Source organism: Poecilia formosa, unplaced genomic scaffold, assembly GCF_000485575.1.
Source record: "Poecilia formosa unplaced genomic scaffold, Poecilia_formosa-5.1.2 Scaffold70, whole genome shotgun sequence".
In the NCBI taxonomy this organism is placed as follows: Eukaryota; Metazoa; Chordata; class Actinopteri; order Cyprinodontiformes; family Poeciliidae; genus Poecilia; species Poecilia formosa.
In genome coordinates, this window is record NW_006800009.1 from 1 (window position 1) to 22869 (window position 22869).

The 22869-nt window shown below is 37.5% G+C and overlaps 3 protein-coding genes across 4 annotated transcripts; 1 reads left to right on the forward strand and 2 right to left on the reverse strand.

Moving 5' to 3' along the window:
- Positions 1 to 621: 621 nt before the first annotated feature.
- On the reverse strand, positions 622 to 4032 carry LOC103140395 (uncharacterized). Of its 2 annotated transcripts, none has more exons than XM_016673081.1 (4): positions 3867 to 4032; positions 2804 to 2884; positions 2388 to 2720; positions 622 to 1200 (listed from the first exon to the last, which is right to left on the reverse strand). In XM_016673081.1, exons 2-4 carry the CDS (start codon positions 2874 to 2876, stop codon positions 731 to 733), a joined length of 876 nt encoding a protein of 291 aa, XP_016528567.1. In that variant the 5' UTR covers positions 2877 to 2884; positions 3867 to 4032; the 3' UTR covers positions 622 to 730. The 2 variants fall into 2 exon arrangements, with proteins under 2 accessions (XP_016528567.1, XP_007555604.2); XM_007555542.2 differs by having other exon boundaries at positions 629 to 1200; positions 2388 to 2708; positions 3867 to 4031.
- A 932-nt stretch (positions 4033 to 4964) lies between these two features.
- si:ch73-390b10.2 (Golgi pH regulator) lies at positions 4965 to 10237 on the forward strand. Its single transcript, XM_007555351.2, has 14 exons — positions 4965 to 5221; positions 5615 to 5674; positions 5856 to 5959; positions 6044 to 6150; positions 6238 to 6339; positions 7328 to 7448; positions 7533 to 7613; positions 7705 to 7814; positions 7918 to 8006; positions 8730 to 8822; positions 8949 to 9044; positions 9436 to 9525; positions 9748 to 9813; positions 9909 to 10237. The coding sequence occupies exons 1-14, from the start codon at positions 5180 to 5182 to the stop codon at positions 10113 to 10115; spliced, it is 1368 nt and encodes a 455-aa protein (XP_007555413.1). The 5' UTR covers positions 4965 to 5179; the 3' UTR covers positions 10116 to 10237.
- A 248-nt stretch (positions 10238 to 10485) lies between these two features.
- On the reverse strand, positions 10486 to 17426 carry pdzk1 (PDZ domain containing 1). Its single transcript, XM_007555352.2, has 8 exons — positions 17103 to 17426; positions 15223 to 15431; positions 14890 to 15103; positions 13071 to 13403; positions 12793 to 12989; positions 12482 to 12706; positions 12068 to 12406; positions 10486 to 11604 (listed from the first exon to the last, which is right to left on the reverse strand). The coding sequence occupies exons 2-8, from the start codon at positions 15427 to 15429 to the stop codon at positions 11551 to 11553; spliced, it is 1569 nt and encodes a 522-aa protein (XP_007555414.1). The 5' UTR covers positions 15430 to 15431; positions 17103 to 17426; the 3' UTR covers positions 10486 to 11550.
- Positions 17427 to 22869: the final 5443 nt, after the last annotated feature.

Sequence of the window (22869 nt, forward strand, 5' to 3'; positions counted from 1 at the left end):
AAAGACGTTCCCAGTGCCAAAAAGGTACTTTGTAACACCACCAAACTAAAGTTTCTCTTAAAATTTCGCCTTAGTTACAAAACGTGATCGATGTAATGTTACCCACTGAATGTGCCTGAATTTGGAGCCAAATTCAGTTTAGGACTTTATCTTTCTAAAGCCTTACACTGTGATAAATAGAAAGAGAAAGAAACCCTCTTCCTTTTGTGCTTTTCAGTATTGAGGAGGAATTCAACAGGTTGAGAGATTCATCACAGAGAGCATCATCTCCACTGGAGCAACTCAGGGAAATCTTAAGATTATGTGTTTCAGTTATTGTGTGAAAGGTAAATGTGACTGAGACTGAAGGAGATTGCACTAGATGAATGAAGAAATATGCATGTTTTGCAAATTGTTGTATCAGAAACTGTGCCAAAGTAAAGAAGCCCTGCCTTACTAAGTATCAGCAATGTAACTGCAATAAATAATTTGACTAAAATGACTCGATTTAGAAAGAAATAGGTCATGTATTGAATTCCCTTTTGTCACATTTCCTAAGTTTCACGTTTTTCTACTTAACTTAAAACAATGCCTATTCAAATGTAAGTGACTTTGGCATAAAAAGAAACAAAAAAAACAACAAACAAAAAAACACACACACAGTCTATCTTAGCAACCAGCGTAACTCAGTTTTTAATTTTTAGGACAAATCCCAAATGTGCTCAAGAAGACATTTTGATGGAAATATTTGCTACATCTTTATTGCGAAAATTATTTTTTCAATTCCTGGAACTTGATAAAAGACGGGGAAACAAACGTTTTGACCTAATGTTGCATTGTTGAAGCGTTTATGTCGACGGGTAAAAGCGAACTTGAAAAGCAGACATTTACCGTAGGTAGAGAGACAGACCACAGAGCTCTTTGTCCCCTCGCTGTGCGTCTCATAGAAGCAGGTGTAGCAGCCCTCATCCTGGATGGCGACAGGCTGGATCGTAAGCTGACTGTCTGACAGAGAAGCAGAGAGCCAGACTCTCCCCTGATAAGCTGGCTCGATCATGGGGTCGCTCCGCTTCGCAAAAGAGGCCACCTCTGTCGATTCGCCTTGAGCAGGCGTGTGTTTCCACAGTATCTGCTGCACCTTTTCGGGCAAACCAAAGGAGCATGACAGGGACGCCTTCTTGCCGCTCACTGCTGTTTTGTTTCTCTCTGATGTGACTTCGGCTGCGAATGAAACACAAAGGATCAGTCGAGGGCAGAAAAGACAATAAACATAGCTGGGAGACGAGGGGCGCGTAAAGGAGAATGTTAATATTGGGAATATGAGGTACCCAAACAGAAACCACTCAGTGGAATCTGGCCCAGCTGTTTCTGCTTAGGAGCTTAAGCTCCCCTTCTCCCACTGCTGCACAGCTCTTTATTAACATGACTGGCCCGGACTCAGCACGCTCATCAGTTTCTGGTCAGAGGTTAACAGCGGTTGGGAACACGTGTGTTCGCATGTTTTCAGTTTTAAGCTTTGAGGGCAAAAGGGAAAGCATCCAAAATCAATCAAGCGATGGAATATTAACAGGGACAGCGACTATGAAGACTGAATGCAGACCACCGTTTTTTTTGACACTCTTGTGAGAGCTCTGTCTTCAGCCAACTTATCCCTCGTTCATATTGGCTACCCTTTCGTAAAAGACTTTCCTAACAAATCTATCGCTCTAACAGATGTGAATGTTGTCTGTGTCAAACAGAGGACAACTTGCTTCACAACGCGAGAGCTTACAGTTTTTTAAAAAAAATGTCAGCTTATCTCTTCTTACTATCACTGGGACTGTAACTCATTCAGGTTTCGAGTGGAGGTTTTACACACCCAGTTCATGACTCTTCCTTCTGCACAATGTCATCTATGTAACATAAATATCACGATTGCTTAGTACCAGTAAATAATAAATGAGATGGAAGGGATCATTTATTATGGAGTTACACAGGGTTCAGTCATTGGATCTTTCTGATGCATTTTTATCTGCTTTCAGCTGTGTTCACAGTACTGATGCAAAATCATGCAATACTTCTCCTTCATGCTAAAAATATATTCAGATTGTGGTAACTATCAGTAAATTGATGGACCCTCTTCAATATAAGCTACTCGTATGTGAAATATCTTAATGAATCTTTCCCTTATGCATCCACAAATCAGGTTCTATGATTATTAAAGCTGCATTAATTATTGCTCCTCCATTGAGTCAAACAACTTATTCTGTCCATTCTCTTCTACCTTTCCCCTAGATTATAATCTCCTCCTAGCTTCTGAGCTATACTAGTGTCTATCTCATCTTTAATAAATATATTTTATCCTAAATGCAAAGTACTTGTGTTCCCAACCTTAACAGACTCAAAATAATTATAAATATTTCCCTTACCGTCAACAGTGAGACACGTCTGTCCTTGCTTTGAACCTGAAGGACTGAGCTCAAAGATGCAGGTGTAGCAGCCTTCATCACGGAAGCCCACCCTGCGAATGGTGATCGCTGAGGAGTCCTTTGGTGAGGTGGCGAGCTCCACATGCTGCTGTCCACTCACGCTGTCTCTGTTACCTGGCTGGTAGCTCAGCAGGGTCTGATTCTTGTCATCCAGCCAACGGACCTCCCTCAAAGTTTCACCACGGTCCTTTGACAGCGTGCAGGTCAGTGTAAAGGGTTTGTCCACTGGTGCCTTCAAACGTGCCGGCGCCGTCACTCTACCTGAAATCAATATTTTGCAAATGGTGAGCGGGAGTAGTTTTTTTTTTTATGTTTTTCAGTATTTTATTGGTTTGACTTTGCATGCCCCTACTCACCATGTGTTTGTCCAATTAAAAGGAGGAGAAAAGAGACCTGCAGACCTATTCTACAAGTGACAGGGATCATCATCGTTCTCACTGAGGAAAAATAGAAAGACCTCTCATCATGACCTGAATAGATTTTTTTTAATAATCATAAATCAATTTTTGACTGCGTTTCTTGACAATGCTAGAACACATGTGAACTAGTTGGTCTCTGGATCCAGATTGAATGTTTCACAGGATTACCATCAGGACTTTTAAGTGGAAAATACAGATCATAATCCTTTCCAAAACCAGTTTTTTATGTGTATTTGGAATCACTGATGTTTTGAAACAGCTACTAATGTCCAAGTTGAATCCATCTTGCTGTTGATTTTATTTGAAGTGAAGTTACATATTTTCTAGGCAGTAGTTTCCATCAACCTCATACCATGCACCAGCAAAAACGCCCTACAGTATGAAGCTATGAAGACCATGTTTTACAGTTAATACGGCATTATTAAAGTCTCACCTTCCCATTTCATGACAAAACATTATTCTTTATTGTTCTGAGCAAAGAGTTCAATCGTTGTCCTCTTTGCCAATAAACCCCACCTTTCCAGAAGGCATTTGGTTTGTCCACACAGTTTTTAGTCAAGCTTCTGGATGCTTTAATTTGCCAGCAAACAATATTCAGCTCAGTGAGTCAAAATGATCAAAATCCAGCTATCTGTTATTATTTTATATATTCTTTTGTATCTTCAACTATGAAGCTGTTCTGTTTCTACTCCACATTCTTTATGATTGCATCTGCTTTAACTCCGTATGCCAGTGTTCCATGTAAAATATTGTACACCGAGCCAGCATATAACAATTATTTGCACTTTAGTTCATTATAGAACCTTGAAGCATAAAGTGCATTTATAAGTTCAGCATATTTTTCTCAACTGCCAACATTTTAATCCCGTTTTGAAATATAAGATACACTAAACTAAAAACTGTTAAACTAAAAACTTTTAGTTCTTTATTAATCAAGAGAACAAATCAGAGTTCACAATAACATTTCTTCTACAAGTTGTATCAGTTAACAGAGACTCACCTTATGCCTCTTGTTACAAATGTGAAAAGCCAACAGCTTAAGACGGTCTACCTCTGCATCATCTCCTGCATCCTTATAATCCAGCATCGGCATGCGATAGTTTCTGTTCCTCCAAGTGTTTCGCTGCTGCGCTCCCCTCGGACTGATACTCTAACCGCAGGCAGCACTGGACACTAAAGGCGCACTACCCAAATTAAATGTAGTCCGCGATGAGGAATGAAAGTTTTGGTTCCACGGCGCCCTCTGGTGTCACGGTACATACATTGCGCGCAAATATAGGATCTCGAAAAATAATATATTATTTATTTGTTCATTTATTTATCTACTTATTTTTTTATTTTAAAATATACATATATGCATAGCTGATAAGACAATAGAAAATAGAGATATATAAAATGATCAAAATAGTCAATCCTAAGCAGCTTATTTTATTTTTGAGATTTGTGTTAGAATTTAAAAATACACAATAAACAAAGAAAATTTATTTATTTATTTATTTATTTATTTCACTTTGGAGAGAAAAGGTTAAAACAATAAATGAATAAAAACATTTGCTGTTGCTGACGGCGCTTCTGCCATATTGTGAGTGGCAACGTTTTGAAAATCAACTACTATAAACTACGTTTTTACGACTGAAGAAAATATGAGGGGCCTCTCATAAGAAACACTGTTTGTATTAATTGTAATGTTAGTTTCATATACATGTTCGTGCCAGTACTGAATATGTTGATATTAACCGCAAAAAAAAAAATAAAAAAAAATAAATAATAATAATAATTCTGAAAATCAAAATAAGAGAACAACAAATATTAAACGGATGCGCGTAAAATAGTTCTAAACTAAGCATAAAAATAAAACGTATAAAATAAATGATTAATTTAAAACCTATGCATAGTTAAATATATCCGGGAAACAATTACACTCACAATATGGCGGCGATATTAACGAACGGTCTATGTCTATGACCGTGCTGTTTTAAAATTACAAATGATAATAAGTGATTATAATAGTCTGTTTTATTATTTTATGCTTTGTTATCTTGACTTAAGTTTTTGAACCTTTTTATTTGTTTTCCTTACTTTGAATGGCGAATGACGTAGTATCCCTGCGACGGAAGTATGTTGGTGACGACTTGCTGTTGTAGCTTGACAGCTAAACAAGTGTCAAAATGTTAGACACATAACACACGGTTCACTTTTAAGAAAGACGGTGTTTTTGTCCTTGGGGTTAAAATGAACTAATCTTGGCCTGCACTTTGCAGCACTGGGGTTTTTCGAAGTGTTTGAGGTTGTTTAACTCACATCATAATCATCATGTCGTTTCTGGTGGACTCAGTCATCATGTTCACCTCTCAGGTAATCGGTTGGAAGAAGTATACTTTTCCGTAGTTAACTTAGATTTTTAGGACATGGGTCCAGTTCTTCTAAGATATTTCAAGATGAAATATGATCGGTATTATCCACATTAATTATATGGTTTCTCATAAGTAAAGTTTGATAATGCACGTATTAAAAGTGTTTTTACCAGCTCAATTAGCATTTTATGATGTTGTTGTTTATCAACTTGTTATATGATAATCATTAAGAAATTAGACTGTATTGAATTAATGTGAAGTAGAAGAATTAATCTAGATTGGGTTTGAACCTGATTTTCATAAGGTTTTTCAAACTACTTCATATATGAAGTTACTGAGTGTCTTTGTACTTACCATCAACTTTTTTTTTTTTTTTTTTGCATATTTCGTCCAGGTGCTGTTTTTTGGGTTTGGTTGGTTGTTCTTTATGCGGCAGCTGTTCAAAGATTATGAGGTAAGGTGTTATTCCATTTGCAGCATTAGTAGTTTATGTCTCTAAAATCCAACTGGTTTTTGTTTAAGACATAACATATTGATTCTAATAAAAAGAAACACAACAGATACAGATATTAGAGGTTTCTCTTCTTTAGCAGACTTGTAAATGTTTTACAGTCAAACTGTGTTTTTGTTTTCAGGTGCGACAGTATGTTGTCCAGGTGGTTTTTTCTGTCACCTTTGCGTTTTCCTGTACAATGTTCGAGCTTATCATTTTTGAGATTCTTGGGGCCTTAAGCAGCACGTAAGTGATATTTACTTTTGGGGAAAAGGCCTGATCCCTTGGTTAAAACAGATACAATTTGTTCATCATCATGTTTTGTCCCAGTTCCAGGTATTTCCACTGGAAGTTGAATCTGTATGTGATTCTGCTGGTTCTAATCTTTGTGGTGCCTTTTTATATCGGTTACTTTGTTGTCAGCAACATACGATTGTGTAAGTTCAAGAAAAACAAACAAACAAAACTTTTAACATTTGAAGGTGCTGTTCTAATAGTGAACTGTTTGCTTGTTGTCTTATCAGTGCAGAGGCAAAAACTCCTTTTTGCCTGTATGGTTTGGTTTACCTTCATGTATTTCTTCTGGAAGTTAGGAGACCCATTCCCAATCTTGAGTCCAAAACATGGTGAGTAAACGAGGCTTCATCAAAATGTTGCATTTCATGCCGTGTTAGTGTCATGCCAATGTATTCACATCCTTTAAGGATTTTTCACATTTTCTAAGGAAATTCAGTGGAGCTTATGTTATAAACAAACATAAAGAAGTGCATACATGAGATATGGAAGGGAAAGGAAACTGCTTTTATTTTTTTCTGAAATAATAATAATTGAAATCTGGTGTTATATTTAACTCAATCGCATTTAGAGCCCAGCTAAATAGTAAATATGAAGGCATTGGAGGTTTGGTAGAGAACATTTCTGAACAAACAGCATCTTTATAACAGAGAGTCCAGAAGAAAGCCGACAAATGGCCTGGAGTTTGCCTCAAGTAATGTAGGGAACAGAAAGTATACTGCTCTTATTTGACCTACATTTAAATGTTTTGCCTAGATTCATTGTGCAGGTTCATCTTGCAACAGGACAGCTACTCTATACATACAGCCAAAGAAACAGAATAGTTTAAATTAAAACATTTGAACACCTGAAAAATTATGTTCATAAACACTTCATCCAATCCGACTCCCAGGAGAGGATTTTCAAAAATGAATTTGGGGAAAAATTTCAGTCACAACTGTCAGTAGTACCACAAAAGACTTGTATCTGTCATGCAGGGAGAGATCTTTCTACAATCCACAGATTGCACTTCACACATTTCAAATATCTGTTTTGGGAAAAAAAAAAACAACAACTAAAAAAAAATACCATTTTAAAACCGAGGATTGTTTTCCTCCCATTTCACAGCTATGTGATACTTGTGTTGGTCTATCACATAAAATCTCATTATAATACACTGAGGTTTGCAATTGTAATGTGGCAAAATGTGAAAGAGGCCATTTGCAAGGTTCTGCACCGTCATTCATCTGTGAAGTTTATGAGCTGTTTGTTGTTTAGTGTCTCTTTCTGTGTCTCTTTCTTTAGTGTCTTTAGTGTCTCTTTCTGATTGATTTTGTGCAGGGATTCTGTCCATTGAGCAGCTCATCAGTCGTGTCGGTGTGATCGGAGTCACCCTTATGGCTCTCCTCTCAGGGTTTGGTGCCGTCAACTGTCCATACACATACATGTCCTATTTCCTCAGGTTCGGCCCGTCGGCTGTTTCTTTGCAGTGTTCAAGCAGAAGGTGGCAGTGTGTCTTCACAGTTAGCTTTTGTTGTTTTCGCAGAAATGTAACAGATAGTGACATTCTTGCTCTGGAGAGGCGGTTACTCCAAACCATGGATATGATTGTCAGCAAAAAGAAACGGTGGGAATAATGATTTTACACCCCCTCTTGATCTTCAAACCATTTTTTCTTTCTGCAAAAAGTAAAATAACGCTTTCTTTTGTCTCTCAAGAATCGCCATGACGAGGAGGCAGATGTACCAACGAGGGGAGGACCAAAACAAACAGACTGGTTTCTGGGGCATGATCAAGAGTGTCACCTCTACACAAACAGGCAGTGAAAGTATCCTTCATGCTTGGATGCAAGCATCTCTATATTTTAGATTCCTGCTAACTATCCTGAAAAAAATCTTAGCTGCTGTGATCCCTGACTTTCCTCGCTGTAGATTTGTCTTTGATCCAGCAGGAAGTTGATGCTCTGGAGGAGCTGAGTCGACAACTCTTCCTGGAGACGGTGGATCTGCAAGCCACCAAGGTAAACAAGTGTGTGCCCGAGAATTTGGACCTAGTATGTTGATTGGGTAGGAGACTGGCATTTGCTGAACATGCAGATTATCCTGCCTAAGTAATTCATGATGTCCTGCTTTTACATAATTTTACCCTGCTTGAAATCAGGAAAGGGCGAATGCACCACTGTATTTTCTATATTTAGCTCAATCATCAGTACAGCTGCCCTTATTCTCCAACGGAAAATGAATTAGGTATATTAATGGCAAAAGTGCCTGCAATGACTGTGCTTTTAACTGAGGCCAACCAACTTTTAAAGCACTTAAGGGCTGGTTTACCTCTTTAGTATCATATTTGTTTACACGTGTTCAAATAAACCGTTAACTGTGGCTACACACACAGCAGTCACCAGGCCCTCACCAAATGTAGCACCGTTTTATGCTCAGCTCAAGTTTCTCTTGTCGTCAACGTTTTGAATGTTTTCACGCACAACGCTGCTGTAATTAACACGTTTTGAAGGTGGTGTGATTAATTTTACAGCTGTTGCCACAAAAAATTTATAAATTTTAATGTTAATTACCACATAAACCTATGATTATCTTTGATGGAAACCAGCAGAATTTTCTCACCTGGAGTAAACATTTAACATGCATGAGCATCAGCTTATTTTCTAGTATGTTTATTTATAACTAGTTTACCTTTTGTAATTATGCGATGGATGATTTGTCTTGTTTTTTTTTGTTTTCTTTAGGAGCGAATTGAGTACTCAAAGACCTTCCAAGGGAAATACTTCAACTTTCTTGGTTACTTCTTTTCCATCTATTGTGTTTGGAAAATCTTCATGGTAGGAACACCGCATTCGTGTTTTACATCTCACATAAACATTCACGTCACTTCCTGCTGGCTATATGTTTACTTTAAAAGGTGTGTTGTCACTGATTTCACTTTTAAACCTTTCTTCTATTTACAGGCAACGATAAACATAGTGTTTGATCGAGTTGGAAAGACGGATCCGGTGACCAGGGGTATCGAAATCACAGTGAACTACTTGGGCATCCAGTTTGATGTAAGAAACACACTTGTGTATGAATTCATTACTTCTGAGAGCTTTTCTATTACTTTCAATGATCACTGCATGAATTTATCCTATCCCTCTCTGCAACCTCTGCTTCTTTAATCTTGACATCAACTCCGAATTTAAGCTTACAAATACATTTAATGATTTACTTTTCAGAAATTTGTTTATGTCTCCAACTAATCCCCCAGGATCACCTGGAATGACCTCTTGTAAAGATAATTTTCTGCCTTGTTGTCTCTGCAGTTAACCATGTGTTGTTCATGTGTGTTCACATAACAGCAGTTGTTGAGTCCAAGAGGTTCAGGTTCTGAGGGAGGAATCTAAAACGCCAAAGGTTTTGGCTTTCTTTTTACGTTTTCTCCTCTTTTCTGTGTTCCAGGTGAAATTTTGGTCCCAGCATATTTCCTTCATCCTGGTTGGAATAATAATTGTCACTTCCATACGAGGTTTGCTTATCACACTCACAAAGGTAACGATGGCCCATTAGTTAAAGTGTGCACGCTTAAATTCAGATTAAAACCTCTAACCTGCAGTCTGTCAAGTTTTAACATGTGGCAAAGATTATACAGTTATACCGAAGGCCAAATATTTTTCAACTCAAATATTTAACACACATGCACATTTTCTTTCTTGAAAAGTTATCGTTTTCAGCTTCCATCTTCTGAATATTGTCACCTTCATTTTATTTTAGTTCTTCTACGCAATATCAAGCAGCAAATCTTCCAATGTCATCGTGCTTGTCCTCGCTCAGATCATGGTGAGTGTGTTTTTCTTCAGAGTCGAGTACTTCCTGCAGCCTTGAGTTAAGTTTGAATCCATTTCTTAATTTTTATTTTTATCTGAATCTATAAGGGGATGTATTTTGTTTCATCTGTGCTGCTGATGCGCATGAGCATGCCGCTGGAGTACCGCTCCATCGTGACAGAGGTTCTGGGAGAGCTCCAGTTCAATTTCTACCACCGCTGGTTTGACGTCATCTTCTTGGTCAGCGCTCTGTCCAGCATCCTCTTCCTTTACCTCGCCCACAAGCAGGCACCAGAAAAACACATGGCCCTCTGAACACCTGTGGCGTGTTTAGCCTTCACTGATGCGTGGGCTGAATTTTATTCTGCAGTTCTGAGAGATACAGAAATCATTTTTGAGGCATTTACTCCTGAATCAGGAAAAAAAAAAAACAACAACAAAAGAAACAAACATTTTTTAGGGTGACTATTGGAGCACATGCTGAAGGAACTTTGCAAACTGAAAGCAGAGTATTTACAGAAAGTCATTCAAATGAAACAAATAGGGTTCTTTCCTTGCTGTTAATTTTGTACACTTTTGGTTAATTCTTTATATCTTTATGTTTTAACACACTGGTTGAAACGACACACATTTCTTGTTTCACTGCAGGTTTTCCCAACTGTGATTTTTTATTTTTTATTTTTTAATGTTCAGATATGTCATTCAATTTGGGAAGAAAGCAGGCACTCAAAAAGTCAGCCTTTACTCAGATGGAATGTGTTGATTTTTTTTATTTTATGTAAGAAATGTGAACTTTCATGTCAAATATTAAATAAAGGAAAGAAAATACATGTTTACTGCATACAGAGATGATTTTAAACTATGTTGACAACGATTATCTCAGGTTTTGCAAAAGGGGCTATATATCAATACAAGCTTTGATCAAAACAATACAGCGCCCTCAACATTTATTGGCACCTTTTTACCATTTTACATTGGTAAAAATGTGTAAAATTTGTTAAAGTGTTATCTTATTTGATCACAAATCTAAAGCTTTGCTTTGATTCTCTTACCCTGATCTTTATGGAGCTAGTTTTTTTGTTTTTTTTTACTTTCCTTATGGTCCTTCTTTCTGGGTGTAATGGTAAAAGGGCATTTGGTTTCTTCAAGTTTTGTTTGTCACAGCTCCATCTATTTTAAGCTTTGACTGTAGATGTGGACTTGTTTAGGTTAGTAGCCATCTTCTTTCAGCCATTGTCTGTGTTATGAGAATGAATATAGTACATGTATGCAAGTTAAAGTTGCATTTATCCTTTTGGTTAATCACCTCCTTGAGGTTTCAGTGAATGAGGAGAGCACTGAAGTTTTTATTAAAGGCACAAAATGTTTTTTTCTCCTGCAAGTTCCATGAGGAACTTGCAGAAGTTCCTCATGCAAGTTCCATGAGGAACTTGCAGGAGTTCCGTATAAATACGGAATCACAGCTGGTTGCACAGGATGTGATTGCTGCTGCTGGCGAACTGTCGCCAGCAGCAGCGAATCAGCATAGCAGAATAGCTGCTATGCTGATTCATAGCAGCTATTCTGCTATGAATCAGCTTTTGTGGGCAATTTCTCAGTCCGAGTGCTGTAATTATTATTATTATTTTAGTTGTTGTTGTCATCTCTCTTACTACCGTATGTTTCACCGGAATGTGTGAAGCTCAGAGAGCTTTAAAAACAAACTCTTCAGATTCGGCCACATCTAGGATTTGTTCCTTTGGGCGTCGTTTCAGAGTCTCTCGTCGATGCCGTCTTCAGACAAAGATGATGACACAGAGGGAGTCTAAAAGTAGGAACAGAAAGTACGATAACATTTTTGTTTGTCATATTTCAGCTGAACCAAAATGAAAGCCACATGTAGGTAATCGATGAAGTACAATGGAATATGTGGTTGTAACATGACAAGATGTGAAAAGTTCAAATGACACCAATGACTTTCCGGAGCACTTTAACAAAAAGCAACAAAATGTTATGTGGTGAAATAATCAGCAGTATAACTTTAATCTCGACACTCTTGTTAATCGTATATATTTACCGTGGCATGATTTAGATTCTAAAATATTCTTTAAGAATGTCAAGGGACATAGTTGAAATTATACTCTAATTGTTCACAATTAGTAGTTAATCATTCATTGATTTGATACTGTGACAGTTTGCACAAAATATCCCAGAGTGGATCAGAACAGTCACATTTAACACCATGCTGGTTAGAAATATGACCGGTGATGGTAAATAGCACCACTCACCCTCTGTCTTTCCTGTTGAGGTGGAGTTTCTGGCCTGGCTTCATCCTCCTCCTCCTGCTGCTGCTTTTCCTCTTCCCTGTTTGGTTTTGGAGACTCTGCAGTGCGAGTTTTCCCCTTGAAGGTCTCCCCAAGGAGAAGCGGTGTGGTCTTCACACCTGTGGCTTTGAGCTGTTTGTAGACATCCTGTCTGGCCACCAGCATCTCCAGAGTGTTGCCACTTCTGCGGATTATGTTCACCACCTCAGCATGGGTGCTCTGCTCCACATTCTCACCGTTCACCTCTATCACAACGTCGTCGTTCTCCATTCCAGCCTTGTCTGCTGCACCGCCTTTCACCACCTGAAAAGAGGTGATTTTAACCAGGTTCTTGTGGAGTAGTCTCCCTCAGACAGTGCTTGTTCTTGTTGATCTTACCTCTGTGATGTACTGGCCAAGCACCCCTTCAATGCCGTTTAGGTGAAAGCCATAACCGGCAGAGGTTTTCTCCATTCTGCACAGTTTGGGTCTCAGTTCCTCCGTTTTATCTCTTCCAGCCATGGATGTTTGGGCAGGAGCAGGTAAGCTCAAAGCTTCGGTGTAACTGGGTGGGGAGTTAGAACCTTTCATCTCCTCCCAGAAAAGCATCGGAGACACCTTACCCTGTGAGACATGAAACATGATTACCTTAGCATGTTGTCAACGTTGTAAGCAGAACTAGAAAGACTACAGGTGAGTAGGTGGCTCACCTGCTTGTACATTTGGTCCGTGTCTTTGTCCACCACAAGGAAGGAGCATGTGTTGTCACATAGCCTGATCCAGTCCACCACCTGTTTGTGGCTGCATTTGTCCACATCCGTCCCGTTGACAGCAACAACTCTGTCCATTTTCCGCAGGCCAGCTTTATCTGCAGGGCTGCCTTTGTCTACTTCCCCTATGAAGTGTCCTGCAATAAATCATGGAGCGTGTCGTTAAACCACAACCCCTTCTCTGCAGTGAAACACACAGGGTTATTTTTTGGCCTTGCCTCCTTGGCCTGGATCCTCTTTGAGCAGGAATCCATATCCATTAGACCCTTTGGTCAAATTGATGAAGCGCGGTTGCAGTGGGAGAAACTTTACTGTTGCCAACCATGATCCTATCTTGTTTTTTTTGTTGCGATAGAAACTGTCCGTTTCCTTGTCAACAAGCAGGAACATGACGCTTTTCCCTCCCAGTTTGATCTTTTCCACCACTTCGTCATGCGTGTAGCTTTCTATGTTCTCCCCGTTGACCTCGAGCAGACGATCTTCGTTTCTGACTCCAGCGTTGTAGGCTACTCTGCCCGAGTCCACCTGAGTCATGAACAATCCTGGTTCGCCTGGTAAAACAGACAAAATAGAATGATGCATGGATGAAATCACATGAAAAAACATTTCTTATTTGCTTGAAGAAACAGCAGAGCCTCTGTTCCAGATGCAAAAAGCCATTTGGTGACATTGTAAAAGCATATCAGAAAAGACAGAAGTATTTTAAATGCCTGCAATCATACATATTTTTTTATGTTTTTTTTTTTAAATTATTGTGTTCAAAATCGATAGAACTATACAAATTAGAAAAAAAAAACTACTCAGTAGATGTAGGTTGTCTTCTCTAGAACATGTTTTACTCATCTCTCTAAGGGTGGCTAATAAAATTTTCATTTTTTTTAATTAGATGTAATAATAATAATAATAATAATAATAATAAAGAAATAATCTGAAAACTAGGAGGTGTTACTGCGATTTCCAGTTACATATGAAGATACTTAGTTTTAACTTAAAAGACTCCATCTAGCTCTGTTGCTAGGTAACATAAAGCTCCATCAGCACTGCAGTGAAACCTCTGCAAAATCTAAAAGGACCTTGAAATACTAATTCAACGATATTTCTGTCACACATGATGGTAATATTAACTAGTCTAGTTCTTACATTCGATGGCTTTGTACTCATAAAGTTTATAACACGTTCCACTCCTTTAAGAGACCTTAAAGACTTTCCAGTCCGGGGATAAACGCTGTTCTCACAGAAACCAAGAGACTATTGGATATCATGTCACCACCCAGAGCGAATTATGATGTTATAGTTGATCAGATCTAAAAAATAACTGTCAGAGAAAGTAGATTTTGAGAGACATTTATGCATTTTATACAGTTAATTACTTATTAGGAACCCTTATCAAGATGTGAAATAACCTTAAACTAAATTTATCTGCTATTGCAGACATAAGCAGAACATTTTAGAACATACAAGCTTAATTAGACAACGTTAACTCAGTATAAAACATTAAACTATTTCATTTAAAGTCTCCTGGTGTTTCTGAGTTACCTTGAATACTTTTTAACTTCCTAGGGGTTTTGGATAAGAAACCGGTTGTTATGGAAACCTGGTCATCTTTTTGCTGCAGTTTCCTACCTTCTTAGCTGTGAAATGTATGTGATGCCAATATAAACTTGGACTTTCTCCCTGCCTCGTGGCCAGGTATCATGGTTTTATTGTCACATTATATCTAATTATGAATTACTAATTTATAGTTTACAGAAACACCGCTCAACTTAGAAAGAATAGATAAAGACAAAAGAAAAATGCTTCAGTGAGATTTAATTTCTAGGAATTGGGCATAGATGTGTGTGGCACAGGTGATTTTGAAAGAAACACAAAAACACTCGCATGAATAAATATATGTATTCAAATTAAATGCTGGATTTTTCTCTTCTAAATGTTAAATCTATAAAACTGTACTGCAGCAGGGAATAATAATATGATCCTATCATGAGGATTTTCACACCTTATACCCTTTGGTGCTATAAATGCAGTTCCATATCTTACCTCTTACTGAGCGAAGAGAAAACCCATATCCCGAGGAAGTCTTGACCAAGTAGCACAGTTTGAGTTTTGGAGGCTCTTTGGTAGCTCCGTTGGCCACTGGTGTGAGTTGGGGATCAGAAAGTTTCACCCCCAAAGCCTTTGCTTTCTTGTAAGACGATTCATCCAGGATGTGGAATGAGACGGATGCCCCGCCGTCCCTCACCAGCTCCACCACCTGTAAAAAGGGAAAACGAAGAAAACAACAAAAAAAAACAAACAAAAAAACACAGAAAATGAGTCAGAGTCTTTATCGATTTGATTAATGCACTGCAGTGCCTCTGAAGGCCTGCTCACCTCGGAGTGGGACAGCTCATCAACAAATGTTCCATTGACCCGAAGGATGCGGTCTCCGTCTTTCATGCCGGCCAGTTCAGCTGGGCCTCCCATTTCCAGGCAGCGGATCAGATGACCTTCCTCATTTTGCTCCACTCTCAGATAGAAGCCAAATGTTTGACCCGGAGTCTTGGTCAGAGAAATCACCCTCGGCTTATAGGTGGTCATGTCTCATAATGGAGTGAAAGAATCACAATCTAATTATTATTCATATCTCGTGCAGTGATGCTGAGATAATCTAAATCTTGCATTGTATTAGATTGTGATGACACTTGACATGTATAATTAGCTGGATAATTAGAAAGTGAAATCAAAGGGGAAATATATATTTTGCCAGAGCAAAAGAAAAATATGCTTAGAAATGTTTGTCAGGATTATGGAAAATTTCAAATTTTCCTTTTGAGCATTGTAGGCAGTTTTTTTTGCAAAGGTTTTGTATTTTTCTTTTTCTTTTTTATTTTTTTGCAAAAATATAATAAATTGTTGATTTGCGGAAAAATGAATTGAGCAACACAAAATATTGCAAAACACAATATGCTGAGGAGATAGTAGAAGTGATTTGTCCAAATTATAATTTATAGTTTTCCTTTTGTGCATCTACCAAGATTATGTAAGTATTTCTGTTAAGATTTTTGTGGTTGTTTATGTTTTTTCCCTCTTTCTTTTGGCAGAAATATACTAAACTGCTGCATTTGATGAAACATTGGAAACAAGGAAAAAGTCACACAAACTATTGCAAAAACACAATATGCTCTGGAGATGATGCAAGTGATTTATCCAAATGAAACAGGTGCATATAGTGAGATTGTGACTTTAAATATTATGACAAAAGATGCAAAAAACATGACTCCTGAAATAGCGTTACATTTAAGGAGTACCTGCAGTTTTTAAGTAAAAAGAACACAATTTAAAATCCTTCCCTCCCCTCTTCTCATAACCCGTGTTACACATTGTGCATAAACCTTTTAATACACCACATGGAAATAAAAAAAACAAAACAGAAGTGCTGATGTCTTCAGATGAGAAGTTAATCTTCCATTATCGTTCAGCAGAGCTGGGTAATTATTAACAGATGACACAGCTGACTGTAAAGTCATAAAAACCTGCGTGGACTTTGAATGCAAAATAAGGATTGTCCCTTTAATTCCTTTGATTGCTTGTTATTAAAGCTGGGCCATAAAGGGATATGTACTGTAGGTGATTCATCTGACATGTGAAACACACTGACTTCAGAGGAAAAATACAAAATGGTGTGAGGTTCTTTATTAAGACAACAGTTCAGGACTTGCACACCTTCGTCAGGAAAGCTGAAAGGATGAATCTCAGTTGTTTTTCCTGCATCGAGGCTGCGTCCTTCAGATTCACCAAGATAACAGAATTAATTTAGATTATGCTGATGATACATGGATTTTCTTGAACACCTACTCTCTGCCAGTTTACAGCGTAACAAGAAAATCACTCCCCTTATAGTATAGATTATGTAAGTATTTGAATCTCTTTCAAATATGTTTTTTTTTTTAAACGTTTACAACCAAAATTATTTCCTTTAATTTCTTGGAAGCTCTGTTGTTATTTGTCCTCACTGTAAGAGACTAAAGGGGTTGTTAAACCACTTCATGGTTTTTAAAAATGCAGATATGTAATTAGGAGGTTTGAAGTAAGCAGTAACGCTTGGTTTTCTTGTTGCTGTTTGTCATACATTTAAACATCTCAGATTTACTGATCTACTGACTTACGTTTTACTCACATTTCTGTCAATCTAAAGAGGTCCTTAAATACATTTTATGCCATAATTCTTTAAAACAAACTCTAAAATTAGAGAATATTCAAAAATGACTCACCAACTCGTCTCTGCTTGACGTCCAATTCCAAAGGGGGAGCTCACCTGTCAGTGATTAGCTGTTACTGAGTCTTAAAGCTGCTTCCCTCCCACCTCTCCATCTCTCCATCCGGACTTTGACAGGTCGAAGGTGAGACTAAAGGCTGAGTTATTTAACAGCTTTTAAATAAGGCTGTTATGGCTGTGTGTCAAGGCGATGGCAATGTGCGGCCTTTCATCTGAGGGTGAGCGGTCATCCGTTCAGTGGTCAAAGGTACACAGGACTGGTGTCAATTCAACAATTAAAGTAGAGACATTACAGTCAAAATGAAGCGGGAAGCGTCCTTATGGTGTTTGCTTATGAATGACGGATGATTTAACTTTGTTACTTAACATATTAGACCGGGAAGCCACATTTGTTGTGGATCTTGATGTTTTAAATAAACATCAGTTTTGCATTTAGGAGGACCGATCGAGCCAGTTTTGATGACACATCAGCAAAAGTTTAGGTTTATGAGGAAAACAACAACAGAGTCATATTAAGTTTTGAGAACATCTTTATAGAAATTTTTTTTCTTCTAAAAATATATATTTGTCTTTTTCAAACAGTTTTAAAAAAAGCCTCCCTTCAAATAAAAATATTAATCCAAAATGTTACAGTAACTTCGGAAAATCCTGTGTGTGTGATACAAAGCAGTGATATAACGCTGTTCGATTTGTGACCGAGACATCATAATTAAAAAAAAAATTGTAAGCCCCTTAAAAACATGCACTGGTAAATATTTCAAATGTTTTGAAATATTTTTTTTCAGAGAAGAACTGTGTTTTTTTAACACATGGGCAAGTATAATTTTTCATTTATTAATGTGGTATGTTCAGCTGTTTTCACAAACGCATGTATTTGGAAAGGAAAGAGGTGAGCTGAAGAAAAGCAGTCATTTTTTATCATTATGGTTATGTTACTGCAGTAAGACCCTTCCTTTATTTTAAGGTTGTTTGTTATGTTTTTCTAAATGATTGACACAAAGCCATTTTAGTCATTTGAACTTAAATAAGTTGCACAGAATTTTTGGGGGCTCATTTGTTTTTTTTGTTGTTTTTTTTTGTTTTTTTTTTGCAATCTATTACCACAGGGAGTATTAATGCCTGCTGGGATATTCCTAACTGTAGGTGGAAAGATGTATAAAATCCATTACCTACTGGACATCAATTTCCATTCAGCAGCCTGCAAGAACACATATCGCATTACCCCCACTGTCTTTGTACACACTGCAGAAATAATGATGCAAACAAAACCATCTCACTACACATCTCTTAACTGTACTTACTCCAAGTCACTACATTTCAGCTCTTGTGCAAAAACAATAGAAGATACTCCAAATGTTTGTGCTTCATTGTTAAAAGAAGGATCTTGTATGTTCAGGAAAAAGTGCAATATTTTCCGACATATTGCAGCACAAAATGCAGTTAATCATTCTATTATAAATTTCCAAAAGAAAGGAGCATGATCATGATGCATTTAGGGACAAGTGCTGCTAATTAACTATGGCTGTACACGCACATCAGATTGCTTTGATCTGTTTTTTTGTCTCTGTTCCCATCAAGTAAACAATGAATAAAATTCAAAAGTTCTTTCCTGCATGTTTTTAGAACTTTGTTGAATTTCTAAATTCAGAATTGACCATTTTTGACCCAGATGGTTAGAAAACATACAAACATAAATCCATCCTATGAACCATCAGTGGAAACTGCATGAAGACCAGTGAGACTTTCCACAGGATACAGGTTTACCATCAAGGTGAACAACGAAGACCATAAAAGACAGGGCTGCTCCTAAATCAAGACTTTTGAAGTCACTTGCAAACCAAGCAAACTACATGGCCAAGGCAGAGAAGTTTTATCAAAGATTCAGCTTTTTCACCACAATGAAAAATGCATGTTTGGAATGCATTTTTGCACCTTTGAAAGCTGTACAAAATTTAAAAAATTGCCATTATGAAGACCGAAGACTATCTTAAAATCATTAATTTTCACCTCAGTGCCAACCGATGTATGACTGAAACTTTTTAATGCTCAAAACAGCACAAAAATCCCAAACATATCAATATCGGTTTCAGAAGGAATAAAACATTATGCTTCTGGAATGGCCTCAACCTAAGTCCTATTAAAGATTTATGGACTAAGCTTAAAAGCTTGAATGATAGCAGGGAATCAGCTAATCTAAATGTTTGTTGCTACATCACCGTGTTTACCTCCATAACAAGCACTTCAGCCTGGGCTGGGTCGGTGATCTGAGCATACCCCATTACAAGACAACACATGACTCCCACCTGGCAGCCTCCCCCCCCTCCTTTACCGACTTGGTACAGTGTTTTAGCAATCGATATCAGGAGTCCACGAGCCAAACAGGCAGAGGAGGAAAGGACAGATAGGAGACAGGAAGCTGTTTTAGCTCGGTTTAGTGCTGATGTATTCACTATCCATCACTTGCCGTCATCAGCTTGTGTTTAATGTCTTCCCCAGACGATGAACGCGCGGTATTGATGAGCCTTCCAGGGCCGCAGTTGTTCATTTGATCTGTAACAAAATGGGAGGGTGTTTACAGAAACGCGAAGAAAGTATGGACATATTGATGCGTTGGAGCATGCAGAAATGGGCTGCGAAGTACTGCCCCAGCGGTGATTATATTCTTTTATTATATATCCTCATCAGTACCGGAGCATCCATAATCAATGCTCCACGCTATGCAGCGATTACCTCTCTCAGAAGGAAGCACTAGTCTCTCTTCTCGTCTTGATTGGAATCCTCACAAGCTTGTTTATCTGGGGTAAGAGGCTCTGCACATGACCTGCTGCAGCCACTCAAAACTGGAGAGAGATTACAGAGGCCATGCTTGAAATAATGGTCCTATTTTTTATTTTTTTTAATCTTCTCTTCTGGGAGTCCCTTGAGTGTTTAAAGGCCAAGTAGATGAGGTCTGCTTCCTGCAGCAACATCGAGACTTCGGGTGCAGCGGCAGTTTAATCTCCCAAATGTACAAACAGAACAGTAAAAAAAAAACAAAACAAAAAAAACAAGCTTGTGCGTGCCTTAAGTTGTGATTATTATTGTGCATCGGGAAGATATTCATATACTCCAACTTTTTAACAGAAAAAAATCAGATAAATCTGACATACATTTGTATTCATCCTCCCTTTAGTCCAGGGTTTGTAGCTCCAATCCTTGAGGGCCGGTGTCCTGCAACTTTCACATGTGTCTGTGGTTCCACACCCCTGAATCAAGTAGCTGAAGCACCTTCCCACTATGCAGTCAAGTTCTTCACATTCATTTGAGACGATTTGATGTGATAAGACAGAGACATCTAAAAGTTCCTGGACACTGGCCCTCGAGGACGGGAATGCTTTAGTCTAGCAATACCCTTCCGTAAATCCTTGTGCCAGAAACAAACATAAAATAATACACATCCATAAACTAACCGCTTAAAATCTCTGGTTTGTGATTTTAGAAAATTAAATGTCCTTATCCTTATTCCATCTCAAAATAAAATGTAAAAACTTTGGAATAAAGAACAAAATAATAGCCATCTAAAAGCAATCTCTTTTTTGAAAAAATAAAATAAAATAAAAAATAAAAATTTCTGAAGTTGAAAGACAGAAAAATCTGTTCAACAGAACTAAAGAACATGCCTGAAAGAAATGGCCTTGACTGCGTTTTGTTTGAAAGAAGAGATCCGAATAGTCCTGATGAAAATCACACAATTTTATCATGCTGTAAATAAGCTTAATTACAAAATAAATTCATCAAATTTTGAGTAAATAGTTTTCTGATAGTTATTATTCTTCTCGTGCCTCTTTTGGTTGATTACAAGCGCAATAAAACTCAGCTCTCAGTGTTTTGGACGTCTCTGGATGATTTTGTTGGACGTTAGAAAGGACTGGATCATCAACTGTAATAACAGGACTGAATATGGCATCATTTTGTTTCTCTAAAAAAGCCACCTCTCTTTAATGCTTAAAATTGATGAACCACATCAACCTCTTTTTAAAAAATAGATGTTTTATTGCGCGCATGAACTGGGATTTGTGACGATCTGTTAAAAAAAAAAGAAACAGGTTAAAAATATTGTTCATGGGAAACATGACATTTGGAAAAAATAATAGAAAAAACAACCTCCAATGGTGGGAAGAAAATAGTAACACACTTCAAACTGAATTTATTAAAATGTACTGATGTGCATTTAATAGACAGAAATTATAAGTGAGTTGGCAAGCGGTCAGCATGTTGGCAATCCAAACTAAGGGAAGAGAATATACAGTGATTAACATTTTACCGTCAGACATTGTCATCAGTTTCTTGTTAAGGATGAACAATTAGAAACCCTGTGAACATCAGGACCTACCACAGGCATAATAGAATAATTGCAGCTTTCTCAGGTCATCTGTTGGTTCACAGATATGCAAAGTAAAAAAATCACAGCTTGAAAGTAATAACAGTCATAATTTATAGCTAATTTAACAACTGCAGCCTGTCTGTGAGCTAAATCATCCAGCAAGTCTTTTTTTTTTTTTTTCTTACTTGATTAAACTTAGATCTTCAACTTCTGGTTAACAAGTGAAGTCCACAATAATCATAAAATGTTGCAGTATTTCGTGTTGTTGCCCTTACTAGTATTATTTTTGTCCCTTTTGTTTTTATATATATATATATTTTTTTATTTTAATATATCTATGAGTCTATTAACTTGTTATGCTTCCCACTGTGGAAACAGTTTGAGTCAACTATCAGATGTTATTAATTTCCACCTGTCTGCACATTACCACTTCACTGATAATTCATTCATTCACTTTAATGCATTCCTAGCTCACTGGTAAACAAGTTGATTAATATACAGTGGTACAAAGATTATCATCAAGTAATGGGCAATAAAAAAAAGGTCAATAGTGACGTTGGTGACTGATGGCATGGAGATTCGTTCAACCAAAATAAGTTCTGATTAGGACCTGATTTCTCCTCAGTTCGGCTCTGGATAACCTAAAGGCAACAGTCCATCCAAAGCGCAGACTTGTGCAGACCAGATTTTTTCTAACTTTTCGGAAAAGCCAATGGAATCTTCTCACAAGAAGTATACTTGCTCGCCACATGGGGGCACCGGTGAGCTGGTACAACCGCTTCCTTCGCTTTTGCAAAGTAGCACATGACATCAATCTGTTTTAAATCAAGTGACAACATTTCTGTTTCGAATAAAATCTGACAGCAATCCCGTCTGGATGAAAAGTGGACGGATATCAAACTGTATTAACGCACCCTGTCTTAAAATGCTAAAATTGTCCATAAATACTTTAAATATGTAGAAAATTTCAGAAATGTCACGACCATGTTATGATTGATTATTTAGGCTGAGATGCTGTTCTTTTTAATAAGTAAGGGACTTAGTTTACAAGTCCCTCATTAGACTGATTAAATCATTTTCATTAAGTAAACTATTCAATATTTGTAATTGGATAAAACAAAAAACTTAAATGTCTCAGGATCATCTTTAATTAAATAATTTTATTTAAATCTGCACTCACAAATAGCACATTTATCCTTTAAACAGTGTTATTTTTTTATTAGGCTAATCATAAATCAATGTCATAAATCAACAGAATCATGAATTCTGATCTCATTCTCTCTGCCTCCCCCTTTCTCAAACACACCCAACACACACACACACACACACACACACACACACCCACACACACACACACACACACACACACACACACACACACACCTACACACACACATTC